At 45.7% G+C, this 23,128-nt stretch overlaps 1 protein-coding gene across 2 annotated transcripts in view; it reads right to left on the reverse strand.

Moving 5' to 3' along the window:
* Positions 1–23,128, reverse strand: part of sptb (spectrin, beta, erythrocytic) — a 35,041-nt gene that overhangs the window by 1,948 nt on the left and 9,965 nt on the right. For both annotated transcript variants that reach the window (XM_040200513.2, XM_040200512.2), the window contains 32 exons: positions 19,683–19,834; positions 19,403–19,576; positions 17,085–17,182; positions 16,077–16,157; positions 15,803–15,918; positions 15,560–15,672; positions 15,279–15,466; positions 14,333–14,450; positions 13,849–14,007; positions 12,806–13,108; positions 12,567–12,717; positions 11,342–12,212; positions 11,097–11,234; positions 9,974–10,733; positions 9,593–9,795; positions 8,651–8,741; positions 8,146–8,292; positions 7,585–7,851; positions 7,079–7,303; positions 6,545–6,634; positions 6,057–6,347; positions 5,680–5,810; positions 5,227–5,431; positions 4,234–4,457; positions 3,917–4,067; positions 3,002–3,246; positions 2,422–2,560; positions 1,990–2,074; positions 1,383–1,579; positions 1,170–1,252; positions 634–697; positions 127–383 (listed from right to left, as the gene is read on the reverse strand). In XM_040200513.2, the coding sequence (XP_040056447.2) occupies positions 127–383; positions 634–697; positions 1,170–1,252; positions 1,383–1,579; positions 1,990–2,074; positions 2,422–2,560; positions 3,002–3,246; positions 3,917–4,067; positions 4,234–4,457; positions 5,227–5,431; positions 5,680–5,810; positions 6,057–6,347; positions 6,545–6,634; positions 7,079–7,303; positions 7,585–7,851; positions 8,146–8,292; positions 8,651–8,741; positions 9,593–9,795; positions 9,974–10,733; positions 11,097–11,234; positions 11,342–12,212; positions 12,567–12,717; positions 12,806–13,108; positions 13,849–14,007; positions 14,333–14,450; positions 15,279–15,466; positions 15,560–15,672; positions 15,803–15,918; positions 16,077–16,157; positions 17,085–17,182; positions 19,403–19,576; positions 19,683–19,834 (6,517 nt within the window). The remainder of the gene's footprint in view (positions 1–126; positions 384–633; positions 698–1,169; positions 1,253–1,382; positions 1,580–1,989; positions 2,075–2,421; positions 2,561–3,001; positions 3,247–3,916; positions 4,068–4,233; positions 4,458–5,226; positions 5,432–5,679; positions 5,811–6,056; positions 6,348–6,544; positions 6,635–7,078; positions 7,304–7,584; positions 7,852–8,145; positions 8,293–8,650; positions 8,742–9,592; positions 9,796–9,973; positions 10,734–11,096; positions 11,235–11,341; positions 12,213–12,566; positions 12,718–12,805; positions 13,109–13,848; positions 14,008–14,332; positions 14,451–15,278; positions 15,467–15,559; positions 15,673–15,802; positions 15,919–16,076; positions 16,158–17,084; positions 17,183–19,402; positions 19,577–19,682; positions 19,835–23,128) is intronic.

A 23,128-nucleotide genomic window follows, 5' to 3' on the forward strand; every position in this document is an offset into this window, starting at 1 on the left:
CGGATGTTTAATCAGCTTAAAATCAGGTGGCTGAAACACCACAACATCATAATCTGTCTGGAATTGTCAGTGCCACGAGGCGGATGGGCCACAACAGCGCCGTGGTCTTTCTTTGCTGTCCTCTACCTGTTGGAGGTCTTCTTCCCCGACCCTTCCACGGCATGCTTGCGGCTGAGCGTGCCCTCCTGCAGCACGGCCTGCGCCCTGTGGGGCTCCACGGGCATCGTGGCCGCCCGCTCCGGTTCCGTCGGCGTCGCCACTGACACGGAGGGTTCCAGCTCCAGGGACCCGCTCGCTCTCATTTCGGATCCCTTGGGCACCGTGAAGTCACCGGCGGTCTCCTCCGGCGGACCTGAGCTGGGCTCAACTGCTCCAGAGCCAGACTGGAAGAGAAGAGATGGGGGCGGGACAGCGAGAACTCAACCTGCAGGCTTCGTAGGGGGCAGGAGAGCAGCGTGCGCCGCTTCATGCACACTTCATGCAGCCGTTATTATTACGAGCTTTTTGACAATCAAATTAGGTTTCTTTTAGAGGAAGTAAAGGAGCTCTTTTCAATGCAGGAGTAAGAAGAAAGCTTAGAAAAGGTTGTTTTTCTTTTTTAAATCTTCAGCACGCTCAAACGGGGTTACTTACTAGAGTCTGTTCCTCAATGGTGCCGAGCTGTGAAGATTCTTCTCCAAAACCTGTGTCTTCCCTCCTGGAGAAAAGAGGGCAGCAGGGGGTCCACATGAGATACTTTTAGGAGCGTGTCGTTGAGAAGGAAAGACTGTATTCTTGTTTTGGTTTCCTTGTGTTTTCTTTTTTTCTCATATTTGTCACAAACGAGATAAAGATAAAGATTCGTTACAAAGCCAAAATAAAACATAGTAAATGTGTCAAAGCTTGATTTAAATGTCATGTGGAAGACAGCCACGAATAAGCCCTTAAAATTGTATGTTGAAAACATTAATAATAAACCACACAGGAAAAAAATGTAATATGTATCGTTTAGTATGTGAAATAAATGCATCAAAAACATCCTTCCAATGGGTTCCATTTAAAACACTACGCCGGTATTGCGTCAAACTGCAATTTCGGTGTACAACTCCGCAGTCGATTTGTTCATTGGCACCCATTCATCCAAACTTTGAGAAAGCCGGATGTGCGTAACGAGTATCGTGCGTGCGTACCTGCTCTCCTTATCGGAGCGTTGCTCTTCTTTAAGGAACCGCTCCATCTCCTGTTGCTGATTCCTCAGCTCCAGCAGCTCCAGCTGCAACACGGTAGTCGTAGATTCAGAAACCGTCTACGTGACGCATTACTGCGAGTTGCGGTGTAAACCTGCAGGTCTCATTCGACCCGGACGTGTAAACATTATTCAGAGTCTGAAATGGTTCCCGTACCGTGGTGAGGCGCTCCAGCGCCGAGAAGCGCTCCTCCCACGTGGCGGTGGATTTCTCGAAGGCCTCGTGCCTCTTGAGGAGTTTCTCCACCTCGTCCACCGTGCGGCCCAGGTCCCTGCTGGACACGTAGGGCTCCTGCGCGATCAGCCACGCCTCGGCCACCGAGGCGTCCCGCGCAAACTGGCACACCTCCAGCACTGGGGGGGGGGGGGGGGGGAGGGAAGGTGGTTTTAGAAGGGAAAATGTCTTTACGACTTTGTAAAGAGAGAACACTGTTAAAGGTAAGGACATTTTTTTAAATGAGCTTTATTGTAATATTTGTGTTCTAAGATCTCATAAAAGCCCTATTTTGTCCAGACTCACATCTGTACAGCCCAATTATAACAGTGTATGACTCAGAGGTGAAAGAATCACCTGATGTTTTAATTGTGCAGATTGTTTTTGTCTCGGAAGGAAACAAAAGGTGCTGATTGGAGTTGGAAATTTTGATGACGTCAAACCGGTGTGCAGGAGTTGGTTAATGTAGGCGCCATCACGTTCTTCACTCTGCCATATATTGGCCGGTATAGACTGCGTTTAGGTTGGAGGTTAGCGTGGTTCTACTCACGGAGTCTGAGCCAGTCCCATCTGTCGTCCCACTTGAACATCATCTCCTTCCTTTTCTCGATCAGCTGCACCAGCTTCTCTTTGATCTGACACAAGCAGTCATTCAGTCGCAGTTACATATCGGCACCAAGGCTGGTTATTATCCTCTAAGAATTAGTATTGTGGAGCAATTATCCGCACGTTACATCCAGGCCGGGGTCAATTGCTCATTTAAATTATTTTGGCTTTTGCATTTCTAATTAGTATTTTCTTTATGGTCTCCCCGATGAGGGATAGATGAGTGGAATTTTTTTTTCTTTCGTGGCAATCTAATTGGTTCCATTGTGCCGGACAGGAACAATCACCCCCAGGAAAGTAATTAAATCTAATGAAAGTGGCCGTTTGAAGCCCGTGTGAGGAAGAGGAGAAGCCGCCCCTGCTCCTGCAGCCCTACCTCAGCAGAGTCTCGGTGCTTGCGCGTCAGCAGGGCCTTGCCGAGGTCCATGCAGTCAGTGAATTTTGCCTCCCTGGCCTCGATCTCCGAGCGGATCCCCTGGTGGTACTTCTGCAGAAGCTCCACGGATGAGACGTCCCTGATGCAGAGAAGGATGTGAAGAGGTAAGAGGCAACGCGTGAAGCTGGTCTACCTGTTAGTAGGGACTTGAACTGTAACAGTCACGAACAAGTTCAGTGTCCTTTAAGTAAAATATATTATTATGTTTAAGTAAGAGGTATATTATCTCTCCATCTCTGACACTCATTTATCAGTATCATCCTCCCTGTGTTTTAATTACTAGTTATTACTACTTGACTTAATTACAAGAGGTCAACATTGATTTCAAGCTGAAGTGGACTGAGTGAGGATATCTGATTGCACGTGTGAGGAATTGGCTTATTTGAGGAAATTGCACTTTCTTGTTTCTTGTTCTCCTGAGTTTGTACCCTATGGTTGAATGCACTTATTGTACGTCGCTTTGGATAAAAGCGTCAGCTAAATGACATGTAATGTAATGTAATGTGTGAGCTGTGCTCACCTGGGTTTTTCCTGAGTCTCTATCTGCTGGATGATGCTTTCCATCCAGGCCATCAGGTCTCGGACCGCGGTGAAGAAGCGGAACTTCTCCGCCGTGTCCACCAGCTGCGCCCGGCGGCCGTCGCAGGCGTCGAGCAGGCCCTTCCAGGCTTCCACCACCTCCTGTTCTGTGCTCTGGATGGCGTCCGCTCGGCCCCCTGCATATTGGGCGTGAAGCCTTGAAGCGGTCTCCTGGAAGTGTTGAACCTGGTGGAAGGAATTTAAGGTCAAATTATTGAAGTAATATATCAAAACTATGGTCCCTTTCCATTCAAAACTGTGTTTTGCATATTGTTCATTTACATGGATGTAGAGTTAGTTTTTACACTGAAATGTGACCATGAGACGTGTACATATGAGCAGAATTGATGTGACAACCTTTTTTAGGTGCTAATTGTGCTCTAATATTACAAAAGTGACACAAAGATATTCGTAGGACAGAGCTGAGGGTCTCATCAGAGCACAAACACTGGATACTGTCTTAAGTATACAATTAGATAATTGATTATTATTTTACCGTTGTAATCTCACTTATTTGCTTTGTTTGTATTGTTATTCCTTTTGGCGTCTCTATTTTTAACATGCAAAGTGCCTTTGGGTACCTATTTAAGTGCTTTACAAATTAATGTATTATTTTATTAATTCTTTTATCAATTGTTTAGTTTTTTTTATCCCAAAGTAACGGGATTAAGAGGCTGAAAGAAATTTGAAAATCCCCCCCAAAGGGCCACGGTTAATTGCTCCTTAGCCTTTGAGAAAATTGTTCACAGTTGCCCAAATATTGCAGCACTCTCTCCTCCCTCTAGGAATGAATCATCAAGGTTCGCTCGCGGGCCGCTGCCTGCTGCGTGGAAAGGGCGGATCCCCCGAGTTGCACCTGTTTGCCTAAAGCGCTGATGTCTCTCTCAAAGGCGGCGTGCATTCTGTGGAAGGACTCTGCTTTGCTGAAGTCCTCTCCCACGTCGTCGGGCAGCTCTGTCTGCTTTTCGTGGATCTGAGTGACCAGCTCCTTCCCATCGTCAAAGTACCTTTTAAGGAGGGTTCAAACTATCAGTGTATCACCCTGCTTAAACCAATCAATGCAAAGTTGTATTGTTCAAATTTAAAAGGCTGTTGCGACTAGATGTTTGATTAGATTAAATCTCAATGACAACCGTCTGTCTCTCGGCTCTCTGTCGGTAACCGTTTCCTTACTTGAGCAACTCGTAAGACGTCGTGAGGAGCTGCGCTCGAGTGTCGATGAGCTCCAGCAGGTCGGCCCAGCTCTCGTTGATGGTGTCCTTCCACTCGGCCATGTTGGCGGCCTCCGCGTGGCCCGCTTCGATCAGCTCGTCTATCGCCTCGTTGACCAGGTCCACTCGCTCCTGTCCCACCGTCCCCGTCTCCCGCGCAAACTCTCGGAACTTGTCCCTCAAAAGCTGAAGGTGAAAGACGGATATGACCACAATAATTAATGTTTGTAGTTTTTGCATGGAAGTTGGATGTGCATTTAGTGTTTAAGGACAATGTGCTAAATCGGAGCACAATTGGCAGTGAGACTTAATATTACTAATGAATATTACATTTCTTGGGTATTTATCTGTACATTGTGCACAACATAGCTTTGTGAAGCCAGGTAGTATGTTTTAGCTTCACACCAAAATAAGCATGAAAATAAAATACAGTTTAATAAAATAGAAAAGATATAGTTTCTGTTCATGATACATTCCTATCATTTACCACTTTTTTCCATCTTTGATGATCGGTGAGCATTACGGTCTCATCAAAAACGCCTCAAAATGAAGGAGCTGAAAGCGTATCTCACCACCTGTGCAATATCAATTAGCCTTTAATAGCGTAGCACCTACTATACAGGTCAGTGCAAGTCAAAGTGTTTAACAGAGCTGAGGATAAGGAAAGTATATACATCAAACCTATTTGAGACTGATGCACACAATAAGAATTATGAGAATACAAAAATAGTTGTTTTAAATAGATAAAAGCCTGTTTGATATGGAAGCATCCATCTTCCAATGTTGGTCTGAAAGACAAACCGCTGCACTATTTTCTTGAAATGATGCACTGGGTGAAATATGGTCCATGAAGTAACTTTCTTTCTTGATTTCGAGGCCAGTGGGTTCCCTCTATATATGCACTCTAGTGTTAATGTTCTCTCATGAGGTTGCATGTTTCTTGTGTGAGTAGTACCGTGACGTGGTCCAGGTCCTGGCCCATCTCCTGAGAGGAGGCCACCATGTCTCTCTCTGCGATCCAGTGTTCCAGTTCTTCCACTTCCCGGCTCAGCAGGAAGTGGTGGTAGGTGTGGTCCAGCTTCCTCCTGCGGTCCTCCGCAAGCTCCTTCAGTCCTGCGTACTGCTTGTCCACCTGGCCCTGTCGCCTGATGATCTCCTCGCTGCACACAAAGGAGAGAGACGAGATTGAAGGAAATGAGACGCAGGACGGAGGAGCAGAGAAAACAGCAGTGATTGGATTTGGGTTTGCTCAAGATGAGCCGTGTGATTAGAAACAGGAATTATTACACTTTACATGCTCGTCTCTCTTTATCACCCTAAACCACAACCGGCTGAGACAACATGAGTGAATTAAGTTGCAGACTAGGATCCGTTTTTTGTGTTTGCATCAAATTGTCCGAGCACAAACCCATCAGGATGGTCTTCAGCAAACATCTTCTGGGCGCGGTCCGCCAGACTCTGAACGGAGTCTGAATAGTCGTCCACGGCCTGCTTGAGAGTCATGTGACGCTTCAGCATCAGCATTGCGCTCTGCTCGTCCTGCAGAGAGAGAGGAAGAGGTGGACGAGGCAAAACAGCAGTTCCATTATGTGGGAGAGACAGAGACCAAACAAAATACTCCAAATAAGCTCTCGATAGAGGGTGCTACTTATACTTAATTAAATAAAACGCTAACCATGTAATCATGTTAATGCATTCAGTGCCACTTGTCATTTGCACAACATGATTGTCTTTTATTTAGTTGATGAGATTAGTTTCAGACAGTTCAATGAGCGCCTCCTTCACCTTGGCCTTCTCCTCCGTGATCATGTAGAGCTCCTGCTCCCCTATCCAGGCTTCGGCCTCGTCCGCGTCATTGTAGTAATGCTGCGCCAAACTGGCTCCGCTCAGCCTCTCCCTGCGCTTGGCCACCTCGCCCTGCAGCCGGACCCACGCCTCCTCCAGCTCCCTCAGCTGCTCCGCGAGTCGCTCCGCCTCCGGCCGTCCCTCCGCGCTGGCGGCGGACGCCATCCTCGCCCCTCGCTCCAGCACTTCGTCGACGCGAGGCTGGTGGCCCTCGATCTCCCTCTGCAGCGTCTGATGTGCATAAGGGGAGGCGGTGAGTGCAAAGAGATACTGATGATCAAATGATGGCGTCTATGCGTTTAATCGTGCACACTTGTTCAGTACTTTTGTGATATCTTATAGGTGATTGATCAAGAAAATAATGTTAGAAAGTAAATGTGCATAAATACAAATACGCAACCCATTTTCTTCAAGACAAACTCACTCACCTGGTTCTTCTTCAGCAGCATTTGCACAGTTTGAAGATTGTGGCCGTGCTCCTGTGACATTGCCTGCGGCATCCTCTCCTCAATCCAGAGCTGAGGGGGACAGAGGGGAGCAGAACAAATATAAAAAGGGGATTATAAATAAGTACTGGTTTGTGTTGAAAAACAGCTTTACAGATCTCAGAATTGTTAAGACCGGCTGTCTTATAGTGATTCTCAAACCGCAAAAAGCCTTTTTAAGCTGCCTTTAACTGGATTTAAGGAGAGAAACCAATAAGAGATTAAAGCGTTTTCTCCAGATTCCCCTGCAGAGTCATTTTTATGGAGAGAGCTATAATGGAAAACTTCATTTCCAAATGAAGAATTATCATTCCTTAAGACAGAATATTCTCTGAAATTCAGGTTTCAATATTTCCCGGAATCTTTTCTTCTGTTCGCTCCTTTAAAATCTAGCATCCTTTCTTCAAATTGCATGCTATAAATCATCATCAGCCTTCCAACACATTCATTTTGCCCTGAAATCGGGTCCGCGCTTACGAGCTCATCGGCCAGGTCTCTGTAGAACTGATGGACGGCCTTGGCGGCCTCCAGCTTGCCCTTGCGCTGGGCCAGTGGTGTGAGGAGCTGCTGGAAGTCCCTCTGCAGCGCCTGCTGCTCGGCCTCGATGTCCGCCTGGTCCTCCCGGCCTCCGCTGTGCTTCCTCACGGCCTCCTGCAGCTCCTCCAGCTCCCGCGCGCGGTCACGTACCTGCTTCTCTGTCATCTGGCCCAGGAAAAGAGAGGAAAGGAGCCGTTAAGAGGCGAATCAGGGTGTGGTAGAGGGGAAACCATTCAACGTAGCACAAACTTTTATATAGTTTAGAAGGTGCATGATATTAAATGCTTTTAAATGTTAGGATTTGACTTTAAACACAAATACTGATCCAAAGAAAGCACAAAAGCTAAAGATAAAACATAATACTACTCATTAATTTCACTCCCATGGTGAGATTTAACTGCACAGGATTTAGGATGCACTTTGCAGAAAGTGATGAAGAGACAGACCTGATGCTTCTTCAGCAGGATGTTGGCTTTAGTCAGGTCTTTGACGTCTTGATCGCCGCTCTGTAGCTGCTGCTGCAGCCCGCCGAGCCACTTCCTCATGTCCGTCAGGCTCTGGTCATACAGCTCGGAGCGGTTGGCGTCAAACAGCAGCCGGGCTTTCTCCTGGGTCGTGGACTCCAGCCGGTCCCACAGCTCGTGCAGTTTGGCGAGGCGCTCCGTCACGATGGGCTCAAACTCCGGCTTGGACTCCGTGAGCTCCTGACCTTCCTGCACCCAAAAAACACGCAGAGAGACAAGATGATGTTTCCAAAATGACCCTGACTGGGAAAAAAATATAATGACGGAGGAAGAAAATGTTATAAAAATTCACAACCTCGTCGTTTGGCCCGTTCGCCGAACTGCTAAATAAATAATAACAATGACAGCGAGTAGTAGCGGTAACCAAGCGGAACAACAACGCTGCAATGGTCAACCACGCAGCCGGAATCGTGGTGACACGACGTGATTTTTCTTTTAATGGCAGACGATGAACGGTCACATCGCGCCCGGCGGACGACCTACCTGGTCTACTTTGGTCAGCCAGTCCTTGTTGGACGCCAGCTCGGCCATGAAGGCCTGATGCTTCAGCCATTTGCTGTGGAGGTTCCGGGCCTCGTCGTACGACGTGTCCTGAGCTGTCAGCATCTTCTCGTTGATCCACACGGTGAGCTGAGGCAGAGAGAGGAAGGTTTAAGCGCGGGCAGTTTCTTAAAGTTGGGAAAGTCATGGGAACGTCAGCATGTTTAATTTGTGCGGAGGTGACTTTCTTTAAGGAGGAGATTCATTTCTTTATCTTTTCCAAACAGAGCATTTACCAATTAGCCAAATGGGACCTCGATCCCCAATAAGAAAGATATTAATTCAGTCTATTAAAACTCTCATCCATGCAGAGTGTGTTCGGCAAATTGACTACAATAATCAACACTGTGATGTTGATTCCCAGTGAAGGAATAATTAGGTTAATAATGAATGTACTACTTGATGCTACCCAGCGATTACACGAACAGTAAACTAACAGTGAACTCACATCCTGAGTGTTTTGCAGGAAGTGCTGCAGGTCGCGGTTGTCGTTGAGTTTTTCGGACACCTCCCGGGCCCTTCTCTTATTCTTGTTATTCCTGAAGGTCAAACACGAGAAAATGTATTAAAAATACATTTAAATTTGACAGGATGCAACGCTGAAGGAGGGAAGGGGGGGAATCATTATGAGCTTCTCAGCCACGCAGGAAAATACCTGACACAGAATCTCTCTCTTCACTGTGAAGAAGAGCTCTCACTCAAAGATCAATACGCATTAAGGCGGGCGCCTGTCTTCTGAGCTGGATTGTGGGAGTTAATGGGACACGCTCCCATGCTCGCTACTGCTCCTTGTTGTTAAAAATGATACAACGATAAGAGAGCTGTTTCACTGCTTATCGGGTTGAAACAATAAGGAAGAATTGTTCCTTTTTCTTTACACATGAACAGGGCTTGTATGGTTTATTTATCAAACAGGATAGATTTCAAGTCCCAGTCTTGTCTAGTAAGAGTTCTGAAATTGAGTATGAGCCAACTATAAATATATTAGACAGCAGTTAATTCCACATGTAGATTTCGGCTGGAGATGTTTAGAATTTTCACAGAAAGCAGAAATGTGATGACTTGCTCTTCAGTGTTGTTCTTATTCTTCAGTCTAATTAGGAATAAGTTGCTTGATTAATGTGTTTTTTTGCCAAGTTGATTTCTTACGATTAAGATTCAAGAACTTTTTACTATTTATATATTCACATTTTCTGAGACGTTCTTGTCTTTACTGCAATTATGGGAAAAAAAGAAAGTCAACAAAGACTAAGTCGTAATCTTTTCACAATCACAGTCAAACGCGGTTGAAATCTTGTCAACGTTTCTCATAAGGACTCAAATATCGTCATTTCCAAACTTGTTTAATAACGCGATATTGAAATCATATCGTCCAAACACCATAACACACCTGTCTCGGATTGAGCCCATTTTGTCCTGCACTTTCCCCGAGTACAGGTTGCTGCCGTCCACCAGGCGCTGTCCTCCCTGCAAAGCGCCGTCAATCTTGTCCTCGTTGGCCTCCATGGTGCTCACAAAGTCCTCGTGCTTCTTCAAGGCTTTCTCTGCCCCGGCCAAGTTGTCGGGCTCGTCTATGTGGGCCAAGGTGTACTCCTGCGAACGAAGCAAAGTAAGGCAAACACCCTCAAGACGCACGACCGCCGCCGGTGAAACTCCTCCACAACCCGTCCGCCGCGTTCCTGCATAACCCATGTTTTAAATACCTGTAGAATCCCCCAAAAAGCCAAGACCAACTCTGTGGAGCGTTCCGCGTACGCATGGGTCACGGTACCTGGTTGTTGAGGATGGCCTCCACGGCTTTGCCGTCCCTCATGAACTGCTGGAAGCCCAGACCCTGGTCCAGAAAGTTCTTGCGGTTGTCCCACATCTTCTGCAGTTCGACCCAACCCCGGTCCAGGCCCTTGAGCCTCTGCTCCAGCTGCTGGTACTGCGGGTCATCCTCCTGACCCTGGGTGACCTGGGCCCCGGTGTCCCTCACACGGTGGTAGTCCTCCTCGCGGTTGGCTATGTCTTCCCGCACTGCGTCGTGAAGGCTCAGCTGCTCCTCGGTCTCTGGCAGAGAGGCGGGCATCTCCTCCGACGCCACGGCCTTCTGGGTCTTAAAAAGCCAGGACTGGAAGTCGTCCATGTCCTGGAGGAAGGTCTGTAGCTTGCTGACCTCGCCTAAAGAGTCCTCCCTGTCCTTCAGGGTCTTCTTCAGCGCGTCCCAGGCCGCTTCCAGCTCCCCCCTGCGGGCCAAGATGTCATGTGCGTTCTCCGGGTGGTCCGTGGCCAGCTGGTCGGCCTCGTTCCTCAGGAAGGTAATCTTGTTTTCGATGGCGGCCAAATCTCTCTCCATGCCAAACAGTTTCCTCTGAATGGTGATAACGGCCGCCAGGTCGTTGCCCAAGTCCTGCGTGGACTCGATCACCCGCGTCTTGTCTCTGATCCAGGTCTCTGTCTCGTCACATTCCAGCCCGTAGTTGTTGAGACTGACGGCAGAATCCACTTTCCTCTTCTTGTCCTCCACCAAGGCCTTGAAGGCCTCCCACCTGAAAGAGAACGATTGCATCCCTAGAGTTTGAGTTACGTTTTACACCTGGCAGAGAGCCTTTTAAATACACCTCTTTTACAGAGTTTTTGTTTTTTTTATTAAGATAAACTTCCCATTTCTACATGTCAAGTTCTACTGTTCTACTGACTGAGAACTGTCTCTATTCTAGATATAATTAGTGCTAAGTTACTAACTTCTTTCCAGGTGACCTAAAAGTTATGGACCACTTTTATATGTCACAGGGCCAACAAAAGCAAATTCATAAAAATGAATGCTTGATGTGTTTCAGATGTCACACCGCCTGACGAGTTAGAAATGTATTGTTTTTATGAAACTCATAATGAATAGAAAATATACGCACCTCTTATTCAGTCGCAACTGACATTCTTTGACCTCTTTTGTGCGAGGGTGTCTGCTGTCCTCCAGCTGTTTCACCGCTTTATTGACGTCATCAACCCTCGACTGAACATTCGCCATATCTTGAGCCAGAATGCTCAACCTTAATAAACAAGGAGAGAGTTTGTCAAAATTAAAAAGTAACGAGCATCGTTTCCCACATGTCGTAATTTATGAATTACGACATTAAACAGATTTGGTTCCGTTTACCTATTCTGTACTACTTCCAGGTCCTCCAGCTTCTCAGGCACCTCTAAACCCACCAACCACGTCTCCTTCTGACCCATCCAAAGCTCACAAGCGTCCGTCTCGCTGAAGATGGTGTACAGGGCCATGGCGTCATCCAGCTTCTTCTGTCTCAGGTCAGCCAGCGACATGAGCTCCATGTAAAGGTCCTTGATGTCCTTCAGGCGTCTCTGGATATCAGGGGTGTTTTGGAGCTCCTCCGGCAGCGCGTTGGCCTGCTTGGATAGAGCGTCGATGGTGGCTCCGTTCTTGATGGTTTCATTCTTCAGGTGCTTGTGCTTGTTCAGTAGCCGGTGGGTGGTGTACTCGTCGTGGCCCATGTCATCGCTGCTCATCTGCCTCTTGGCGTCCAGCAGCCAGGCCTTGAATTCATCGGCGTCTCCCTGAAACTGGAAGAACTTGTGGGTGTCCTGGAGGCTCTGCTTCCGAAACGCGGCCAGCTCCTCCAGCTGCTGCCACTGCCTGCTGATGTCGTGCATGCACTCCTGAACCTTTGGGGAGCCAAAGTGCTTGGCCTGGATCATCTTATCGCCGGCGGCCAGCACCTGGTCCAGGTTGGCGCGGCGGGCGCCGAGCTCGTCCTCGAAGGCGCTGTGTTTGCTCTGGAGCACCAGCACGCTCGTCAGGTCCTTGCCATAATCCAGGGAGGAGAAAATGTGCTCCTTCTCTCTAATCCAGCTCTCCAGCTCCGCCACCTCCCACAGGAAGTTCCAGAAGAGGCGAGACTGGTCCAAGCGAGCTCTTCGCTGGGCCGCCAGGGCGCAGAGCTCCTGGTAGCACAAATCCAGGTGCTGCACCCTGTCCCGGATCACCTGAGGATCACACGGCTTGTAGCCTGGGGAGGAAGTTAAGAGTCAGTATACAGAAATGTAATAACATATTGACAGTCTGAAATAGAGCAGATCTTTTAAAATGAAGTAACATTCATATTAAAGCACTTAATGTACTTTTAGTGCCGGTGTAAATAAAATGACTTTGTTGACATGTAAGTACTGTTTGTTAGCCTTTTCAAACGGACAGTTACTCCAATTTTATTTCATAAAAGTTCATTAATTCCTTAATGTGTAAAGAAACAACCAACCAATGTCCAGATCATAAGAGTTCGTAAACCAGCCCAGACAGACGGAGCATCCAGACAGACAGTTCGTGCCCTGGTATCCATGTAGTGTCGATGACCCCCAGCACTTACTATCTCCGTTGGCGAACCTGAGAGCCGCAGCGCTGGCGCCGTGCACCCTCTCCGCCTGCAGCGCAATGTCGTTCTCTAACAAAGTGTGTTTCTGCAACAAATCCTCAACTTCCAACAAGTGTTTGCCAAAGTCCGGAGACAGCAGTCGAGCCTGAGGACATGAGGAAAGAGCAATGTGATCAGTTCGGTGTCTGGAAAACAAGCGGCATGGTTGCAGGGCGATGCCCCGTGTGCCGAACCTTCATGTCATCCATCCAGCTGATGATGTACAGCATCTCCTGGAAGAGCCTCTGCAGGGTCAGGTTCTTATCCAGACGCGCCCTGCGAGCCTTCAGCAGCTCCTGCAGGTAGTCCCACAGGCGCAGGATGTTGTCTTTCCGCACGTCGACGCGTTTGGCGTCGTGGTAGCGCTCGGACTCCAGCTCCTTCGAGATGTCCACCAGGACCTGAACACGTTCCTCATACGCAGAGATGTCCGTCTCGATTGCATCGTGCTTCTTCTTCGCTGCCTCCACTGCTGGCAGGTCGTAACCAAAGTTATCCTGGTCAAGAAGTAGTCATTATTATTATTATTATACATCATAGCATTATAATAATAACAACAACAACAATAAGAACAATACTTTGATTGCACTCAGAGTATTTTAACTAGTATTTATTATGTTGCATTTTCACATGTAAGCTGAATTATTATAAGATATTTTAAAATTAGAACATTTACATACATGTATTTATTTTATTAGCACCCCCTGTAGGTCAGTGCAACAATGGGAACCCATTGAATGAATGTGCATCCTCCACAACATGTGGATGAAACGTAAATAGAGCTGATTCTTGTGATGATTTTAAGTTAAGATCATTTTGTAAATGCTAAATATCTATTTTGTTCTAACTTCTCTGAGCTACTTTTTTATTTTTTGTCACCTTTCTGATTTTTGTTGTGGCATCCTGTCTGTTGTTTAACTCTCATCAACAATAATTAGGTTTGGGGGAAAAAACCTGCTGCATCAACCATTTACGAGGAATCTGTAAAACTGTACCTGTAAATGAATTTAATGGGGCAGCCTGATTGACGTCAATGCTTTTCAAGATAAAACCTAGTTAAAAATAAAGTAAAAGCTATTAAAAACATAGGGGAAGTAAAAATAAACTTAAGATAGAGTAAAAAACGCCTTCTTAAAAAGGTTTTCAGGCCAGTTTTAAAAGAGTCCAGAGACACCTCCGAACCGATGTCAGCCACCAGCTTCATATAAGGTGTGTAGTTGTGTTGTGGATGTTTCACCTGAGCCACTAGCCTCTGGTTCTCCAGGAGCCAGGTCTCCCTCATGGCAGCCTTCCTGTCGAATCTTCTCGCCATCTGTTCCAGCTTCTCCTGTCTGATCAGCTCGTCTCTCAGGACGCGCTCCCTATCGTGCTCCGCCTTCTCCAGGCGCTCCCAGGCCTGCACGGTGGGGGGGGGGGTGATGGGGGGATAAACATGTGATGCTTCCTAGTCTCAGTTAACAAGTTATTTTCCTGATCTCCATCCATAAAGATGAAGATGATGTAACGCATCAGCAATTCTTAAAAACTGCATGCAGATAATGTTGAATATATTTGCGTGATGAAATACTCAAATGATTAATTTGTTGCCGTCTATCTACTAACTGATAATCAACTACATTTTTTATTTTTTTAATCACCTAGTTAATTTGATTCATTTTTTTTATTCTGAGGATGTCTTTGTAAAAATATAATGAATCGAAAAAGAACAAAAACCTTCTCACCCTGTTAATGTCTGCGACCAGGGCTCCTTCTTTGGGCGTGTAGACCCTCTGGTTGTTGGCCCTCATACGACTCTGGATGGTGAAAAGCAGCACTTCGAGGTTTCCCTTCTCTTGGAACCTGAGACAAAAAAGAAAGTTTCACAAAAAGGTACCAATGAGTTGTACACTTTATGTCTTTACATTTAGGGAAGAGCTCTCTTCTGATGCCCAAACTAAGGTATAACCACATCCACCTCAACTTAAAGTCTTATCTAATGTCTAATCATACTGTTAATAATATTACACCCACTGTGATTGTGCTCACTTATATAGTGATGTTTGATTAGTAACATGTTTAACATTTTTTATTTTATTTTGTTGGCCTATGGATGACAACCAAAATCAATACAAAACATATAAAATTGAAAATGTTTACAAAAACATATTACTGTAAATGGTTAATATCATAAAGAATGTATAGAAAAAATCAAGTGAAAGTTTGAATTAATTTAAAATTAATAATTTTATTATAATAATTGAAATTTTAAATAATAATTTAAATTAAACTTGGCTGGTAGGAAGAAAAGTGTTAATGAACATATCTTAGACACAAAAATACTACATAGAATTCTTGCAAAACCTAAATTAATAATCACAGATTTTCTATAACGGCCAGCTATGACGTCAGGCAATCAGTAAATGGCACACTTGTCTTCTGTATCAATGCAATGTAATGATGATATTGTGTGCGCTACATGAGAAAGTTTGGGGTTCTTTCTAAAAGACGTTTGACAAAGTGTTATTGAATTACAATCTGTGTGTTTTTTGTGTAGCTATTCTATGTCTCTTGTTGTTTGTTATTGGAACAACTGGAAGTTGTGTTTCTGTTGTCAGAGTGCTGCACAAAGAGAGGCAGGGTAGAACAAGAACAGAGTGTGTGCGGCCGTCGTGTCTCGGCTCCACTCACTTGGGCGGCTTCTCCACCGTGCGGTACGTGTTGAAGGCCTGAAGCTGCTGCTGGACTCCGCTCAGCGAGTTGGCGAGTTTCCGGTTGTTGAGCACGACGATGGTCTGCTCGATCCACGGCAGCAGGTCTGACGCCAGAGTCTCGTACTTATCGATCATCTTCTCCGTCTCGATGGCGTGATCCAGAACCTGAGGGGAGAGGCGGTCAAACGCGATCAGAGCGGCAGGAGCAGTTGTCGCCTCGACGGCTCGGCCACAAGTGTCGTCATCTCCCCGCCTCACCTTTCCGACTCGCTTGCCCTCGACGGCGAGCTGCTTCATCTTCGAGAAGTAGTGGTAAAATGCCACCACGTACGTGATGATCGACTTCTCGTCCGGGTTCTCTGTGAACACATCTACAAAACAAAACGGCAGCGGAGTCAGTCGCAGCCCAGCCGGAGACCATATCTGGTGCAGAGGTCTTTTTTTTTTTCACCGGGCTTAAAGCTCATAAACACAAGGAACAGCCTCCGTCGGGTCACTCGCCTTCGGGGTCCAGCAGCTTGGTCACGCCAAGCTGCTGCTCTGCTACGTTGAAGGCGCTGTGCAGGTTGTGAGTCGGGTTTGACCTCTTCAGATTGTTGTAATCCAGCAGATCTGGCCTGAGAGGGAAAGATGGAGCAAAAGAGGAAAAGAGGGAAAGTGAGACAGCGAGAGAGATGACGTAGAATGAGGAGGGAGGACATTGAACAGACGGGCCGCATGAGTGTTTACATTGCAACGCTGGTGAGAGTGGATTTGGCCATTCGTCTCCTCTTACCGGTGTTTGTGTATGAGAGCGTTGAAGGCCATGCCGTCTTTCCAGCTGGTGGTGAAATTTGTGATGTTGACATTGGGATATCTGCAAAACAACAAGCAGAGGACGTCATTGACTGAACATAAGGGACATCGCCGGGAAGCACCTGTTTTAAATCAACGTCTGGGATCCGTTCTTCTTGTTCTCGACATGTGCAGCAAGCTTTGCTTTCTCCGCCATGCGGCTCGAGCAGCGTCAGACATACAGGGACGTTTGGGGATTCGCTCAAAAGATCACACATGAATGTCTGAATGCCTGAAAATCCCAACACTTTAAATGACGGCCTATTGCCTTAGATAATAGTGTATCTGCTTGGCCTTCTTGCAAAACGTTAAATGTGAAGATCAATATCATTCTCATAGCTATTATGGTAAATATGAATCCACAGCCTCATTTACTACAAATGACACATGGTGACACTGATTAGTGAGTTTTAGAGGTGCTGTTGGGTGAATTTTGTTATCTTTTGACAGCCGTTTGCCATTGTTTCTAGTCTTTATGCTAAGCTAAGCTAACCTAGTTGATCTTCTCAACAAACTGTTTGCAACGAAAGCAAGAAATAATATTTTCCATATAAAACTATTCCTTCATAAAGATTTATTTATGATCGTTATTAAATATATTCAGTAAGTCACCTAGACGGTGGTTTTAATTATATTGGATCTTCCCATCAAGACTGCTTGCCAACTTAAAGTATATATAATTTTATTTCAGCGAACCCACTTTCAAACATTTAAAACATAAATAATAAAAATAGTGGACAAATGTTTTCTATAAAGCACTTTTCAAGTCCTCGAATATGCTTTACGTAACAAATGAATTATTTAAACAGGAACAGTAAAAGCACTGAGTAGACACAAAAGAATATCTTTGACTAAAAGATGAACCGCTGTGCAGAGTTGATTCCCGTACTGATTCCCAAAGGTTATTAACAGCAGCTTGGGAATGCTGGAGTTCACAAATTTCACTCACCCTGCGGTTTTCATCTGACACCACAGAAGAAGAGCGTCCTTGGCCGAGCGCGTCTCTTTCTGGTCCGCCTGGCCCGTTTCCACAATAATGTCCTGGATCTGATCAGAAACAACAAGCACAGCTGGATGATGAATAATGAAACGTAACTAATGACTGTGAGGTTTGCAATCAGACAAGAACAATTCACCGCAAACAGAACAAAAAACGTAACGTGACGCTACTCGGATGCAGCAGGAGGGAAACATTGTTGGCAAAGTGCCACAAATACCTCTTTGTAATGAATGATGTATTATAGCTTACAGCCATACGAGTAGGTTTAAAAACGTATGCAGTGATAAATCTATTTTATTAGCCATCTAGATTCATACAAATCTAAAGCAAAGATCCAGTCGATTGGAGGTGGGGTGGTAATTATCGAAGTTCTTATTGTCCCACACAATGGACTAGTAATTAGAGCAGTGATGTGATCTGAGAGACAGGCCCTGAGAGAGAGATCTAAATTTAGCCAGCTTTGGTTCTCCTTGCTTTATAAAGACTGAAAATATAGACAGGGCCAAGTCAATTCATTCCCTTTTCTTTTCTTTTTGTTTGAAAAGGCTGAATAATGCAGGAGGCCATATTGTTTGAACTAACGTTTCTAAAAATATCGATGCTGCTGTCAAATTAAAAATAAATATATGCCCCCTGCAGGAAGATAAAACAGTCAAATAAAAATGTTCTGATGTTCTGGAAGTGCTTCTTCCAGCAGATAATGATGGCTCAGAAAAATAAAGCAGAATAACATCCCAAGTCTGCTAGTTAGAACTGTTTCTCAAAGACAGACGCTTTAACATATAAACGTAAATAAAACAAGTGTCGATGTACATTATTTTAATTTATGCAAGTGTCTATAGTTGCATAGTCATAATAACTATATTACACTCATATTTGAACTGTGGTCCAGGATGCAAAGTCTTGAGGACTGTGATACATATAAGTTAATACGTTTTAAAGAACAGAAAGGTAATGGTCACATTTTTAGATGTAAGCCATAACCGCACACATATAAAACATGGGCTCTGACAATACGCAAGGTTTTCTGTTTGGCATGAACACACACACATTTCACTGTTAATAAATATATACATACGCATTTATATATGTACACACACACACACACACACACACACACACACACACACACACACACACACACACACACATGTGTGGGTTTATATATCATTTATAAACACACACGTTTTGTCTGTATTAAACCCACGCGACGTGCAGGCAGCGTGCGCGCAGACACGCCCACCGCGGAAGAATAACATCGCACTCCGGTGAGGCACGTTTCTTTGCGCTAACCCACACACGTCTGTGGCTAACCTAACCTAGCTCACCACGAGCAGTAAAGAAAACACCAAGAGCGGCGCACGCGCCACAAACCGTCCGCGCAGTCGCGAGCGGCGCGGCGCGGAACATTGACAGCGTGCGCACATGACGGGCTGCGCTGCGGCGAAACGCGCGGCAGCTTCACGGACATGCTGGCTGTTACTGAGCCCCGGGACCGTGCTCCTCCTCCAGCCCGTTTCAGCCGGACGCTACGGCCCTCCTGAGGGGAAGAAAGCCAAAAGCCGCGCGTCCGGAGCAGCCCGCCGCTGTCGTCATGACAGCGGACAGCTGGATGTCGCCGCGCGAAGCTCCAGCTGTTGCCGCACATTACCTCCCCACTGAACGGGAGATGACGAGCCATGTTCTGCAGACACGCCCCCTTTGGCGAGCCACACCCACAGAGGACATGAGCGGATGTAAACTACACCAGCGACTGCTGGCGGTGCCAGGGTTGCGGTTCACTGCGTTGGAGCTGCTGCTTGTAGCCGCAGATAGGATGCTTCGCCCAAATCATGACTGCGGCATCCCGGAAAGCTGTGCAGCAGATCTCTGGCCCCCACGGCACACATCAGGCACTTTTACTGTTATATTTATATACCTACATTTATGTTCTGTCCGTTTTTTGCTCAATGAGGGTTGTTGATTTGGATCAATAGCCATTTTGCACGTGTGCATGTTTATATTTGAACAGCTGAGTATTGTACTTTTATATCATTCTGCAACAGACGATAATTAATTAAGAGTTTAAGAAGCTCAATGGTTGCAATTAAAAATAAGTAAACTTTTTTTCCACAACTTAAAACATATCAATGTACTGAATATTTAGCGGTTAAAAGGATGTGCGACATTATATAGTTTTATTTCACCACCTCCAGCCATTGAGGGAACCAAATCAGGAGAAGTAAGGAAGCAAAGCAAAACACGAGCGTTCAGCGAAGCCAGTTCACCTGGAAGCGAAGGATGATGGTCCAGATGAGGCCGAGGATGAGGCGGTGGTTGCCGTCGACGATGTCGTGGGAGCCCATGTTCTCCAGGTGGACCCTCTGCTCTTTGAGGAACTGTAGAGCCTTGTCAACATTCTCCAAACAGTGGATACGCATTCGGCCCTTGGTGGGTTTCGGCTAAAGAGAGAAAACACAGGCAGGGAACATTAGAAAGGCGAGATGGTACAAAAAGTAAAAAAGGAGAAAAAGCAAAAACAAAACGTAAGCTGGTCGGGCTTCTTACCAGTCGTTCGCCGGACAGCACCTCCAGCAGTTTAATGAGCATGCGCCCGTCCCGCAGGTCCAGGTAGAGGTCAGAGATGCGACAGCCGACCCGGGACAAGATTGAGTTGACCCATTTAGTGAAGGTCTTCTTCTGAACCGCCTCACGCTCATCTATAGGGAGGAGGAAGTTAAAGGGAGGAAAGAAACATGAGCTCCATGAATAATGAAATAACTCCACATATACAGAACAGCACCACTGGAGCTGGTGGGGATTAACTGTCCCGCTCAAGGGCTCTTCACATGGTGGACCCTAAGTTGAATTTACTGTGGAAACAGAGAAATCTTACTGGTTAAATTAATCCTCAGTGCAGAGTTAAGCTGTGTCCTCCCGCCGCTTGCTGAGAAAATACAGCCTGGATGTACACGGTTATCTGTATTGGCCAGTGAGCTTTGGTGGCAGCAGAAACATAACATCTAAAATGATTCTGTGGCCGCGCTCATTTAATCCCGCTCACCCGTTGATAGTATTTCTAACTTGACATCAGTGCTGCCTCCAAGAAATATGATTACCAAAACCATGGAGTGATTAGGAGACAACGGGCCCCTGAAGGGCCCCGACTACTCCACCAATACGCCCCCGCAGACATTTAGGATACAAACTACAACTCTGAGTTGCTGCTGTGGGTTCAGAAGCAGCACCTTAACAAGAGTATTTGGTTTTTGCGGTGGAGATGATAAGAAGCGGTCTGACACAGCAGCTCCTGCACAGATATGAATACATAAAGTACGTACAAAGCCATCAAAGGACATGATGTGTTTCTTAAAGCAGAGCTGTTCCTCTGTTCTTACGTTACTATAACTGTATCCCCCTCATCCTGTGCAGCCGTAATATTGCACAATGCAAAATTATAAAGAGAAAAATGCAGAAATATGTCCAGCTATACATTGACTTTGTTGACACACATTACATTGTACTCAGATTGACACAGTTGGTCGATTAAACTGCGTTTTAGCAGATTTTGAGAGAAATCTGAGTCGATTTATTTAAGTTTCTCACCATTTGAGCCTTTTGAGGGAAGATGAATTATCACACTGGATTATTGCCCGGCCTCACTACGGGCCCTTGGCCGATAATCTTTCATTATCCATGACTTAAACTTAAAAACGAGTCAAAAAACAGATCTGGTCAAGATCTGGTCAAGATCTGGTTGCGTTATCCAAACTGTATTTGCAAGTAGCATCTAATCTATTCTAATCCATAAATCTGTGGCGCTGCACAGTAACGTCACACGCATATCAAATAAACAAATAAACACAATGTACATACAGAATATTGCAGTATATATGCATATGTCCTGACACTTTGCTTGAGATCTCAGGAGTGACGGAAGCGGATACTACGAGTGTCAGACCTTTTTTGGGAGAATGGGCGCCGCCCACATGGTGACACATTCTGCCGGGCTCAGGCTTGGAGACGACACCTCAGCGCTTGGCAAATGTGCCTCCTACTCAACGGCAAAAATAAAACCGATTTTGATGGGACCACGTGTCAGCGTGACCCAATGTACTATCCACTGTTTGTTTTGATGGTGGACACGCTTAATGTGAATGGCATCGGGGGTGGTGTGCGTGCGGTTGGGGGTTGTACCTACGTCAAGTAAGCATTTAAAATCCCCTGCGTGATTAACATCTTTATTACAAGTCAAGCACAGAATATAAAGGACATTGTGTAATCAGATCAATGTGTGCATCTCGCTGAACAAAATATGGAGCAGCAGCACGATTTGTAAACTACCCGTAAACAGCTAAATATCTGCAATAAACTTATAACAGCCATTATTTTAATATTCTTAAATGGATGTATCATTAAAATATGTAAATAGTTAAATTAAAACTGAGTTAATTTGGTTTCTACTACCATGTTGAATCTTTGTTTTTCAATTACAACTAAACCATCATAAACAATGTTACTTGGGGAAGATAAAATGCAAAAGATGCAGAAAACTGTCACACAACTCATAACTTTCTTAGTGTTTAATAATTGTCTGCACTTTCATTCAAGCAGTTTTTTGATATTATTGATATTAGAGCTGAAACTATTTGTGACTTGATTAATCAACTAATATAATTAACTAATTTCTCGTTTGGAGATTTAATGTTTTTTTCAGTCGTTGATATCGACATTGTCTGGACACTTTTAAAGCATTTGTAACAACTTGCGTACATTTCGCAGACCAAATTATTCATCATATCACAACAATCATCACTCGATGTGGCCGAATCGAAGCTGTACGAGGAGAGCGTCCTAGAATAATCTGTGGCAGGGACGAACGAATGAGTTGACTACCGGATGGAACCCACTCGCTCTCCCCGTGGCCGCACAGGCTCGCTGCTCCTCAACGTTTATCGGGTCAACCGCTGGCGAGGCGTCCCACCACGCAGCGCCTGACTTCCCCCTCGCTCCGCCTGCTACAGCTCGCCCCCTTATTCCTCAACCCAGATATGACTTCAAACTATAGTGCAAAGGACCGCGTCCTGAGTGTCGTGTGTAATAAATGATTCAGGCCCCGAGGCTGTGGAGAACAAGCGTAAGAGGAGGAACAGAAGAGGGAGAAAAGGAAAGAGAGAGAAGGAGTTGGAGACACTGGAGTAAAGGTTAAGGAGACAATGAAGCAGAGTGAGGAGGTAGGAGACACTGGGGTAAAGGTGAAGAAGAATAGAAGGGGGGTAAAAAGGCTGTAGGCAATGGAGGGCAGGATGGATCAGCAAGAAAGGAATAAAGAGAGAAACTTTGAGGTTGAATTTGGAGAAATAGAACAAGAAATGACAAAATGACAGTGAGCAACCCGGAATAGCTCCAGCTCCATTCATTCCAGCCTCAAGGAGAAGAAACCAGGGATCGTCGCATGTAAAACACATGCAGTGCAGCTGAGTACAGTAAATAAATCATGCTTTTTCTGCCCCCCCCCCCCCCCTCAGCAGAAGAACAACAGCGCACTCTGCTACGTCTTCACGGATTTCCACCTCGTGAAAAAGTGATGCCAATTAAAATCCTGCAAATAACTTAATGCTCCAACTGCAGTGTCAGCGCTGATTTACATCGGGATCCGCTCGTTGTGAGCGATGCTCTCTGAACTATTCGGGGTGCCCCCTCAGTGCCGAAGGTGCCCGTGGCCTCTTAGTAAGGCACGGGGACCCCAGAGTGTGGTTTTGGGGGGAGGGGGGCTGCCTGCCTGCGTCCCGCCGAGCCGTCTGCAGTTCAGCGAGCTCGATGTGACAACAGCTCTGTGCATTACCTCGCTGCTGAGCCTCAGGGGATTGTTTATTATTGGAATAATGAGGAGGACACGTCAAACCCAATAAAACTTATAGTGATTATAATGATTTATTATTTAGCTCAAATGATAAATAAATAAAAGCAACAAATATATTTTATTTATTTTATGGTTTTTCCTTCATTGAGGG

This window comes from Gasterosteus aculeatus, chromosome 15 (assembly GCF_964276395.1).
Source record: "Gasterosteus aculeatus chromosome 15, fGasAcu3.hap1.1, whole genome shotgun sequence".
Taxonomy (NCBI): Eukaryota; Metazoa; Chordata; class Actinopteri; order Perciformes; family Gasterosteidae; genus Gasterosteus; species Gasterosteus aculeatus.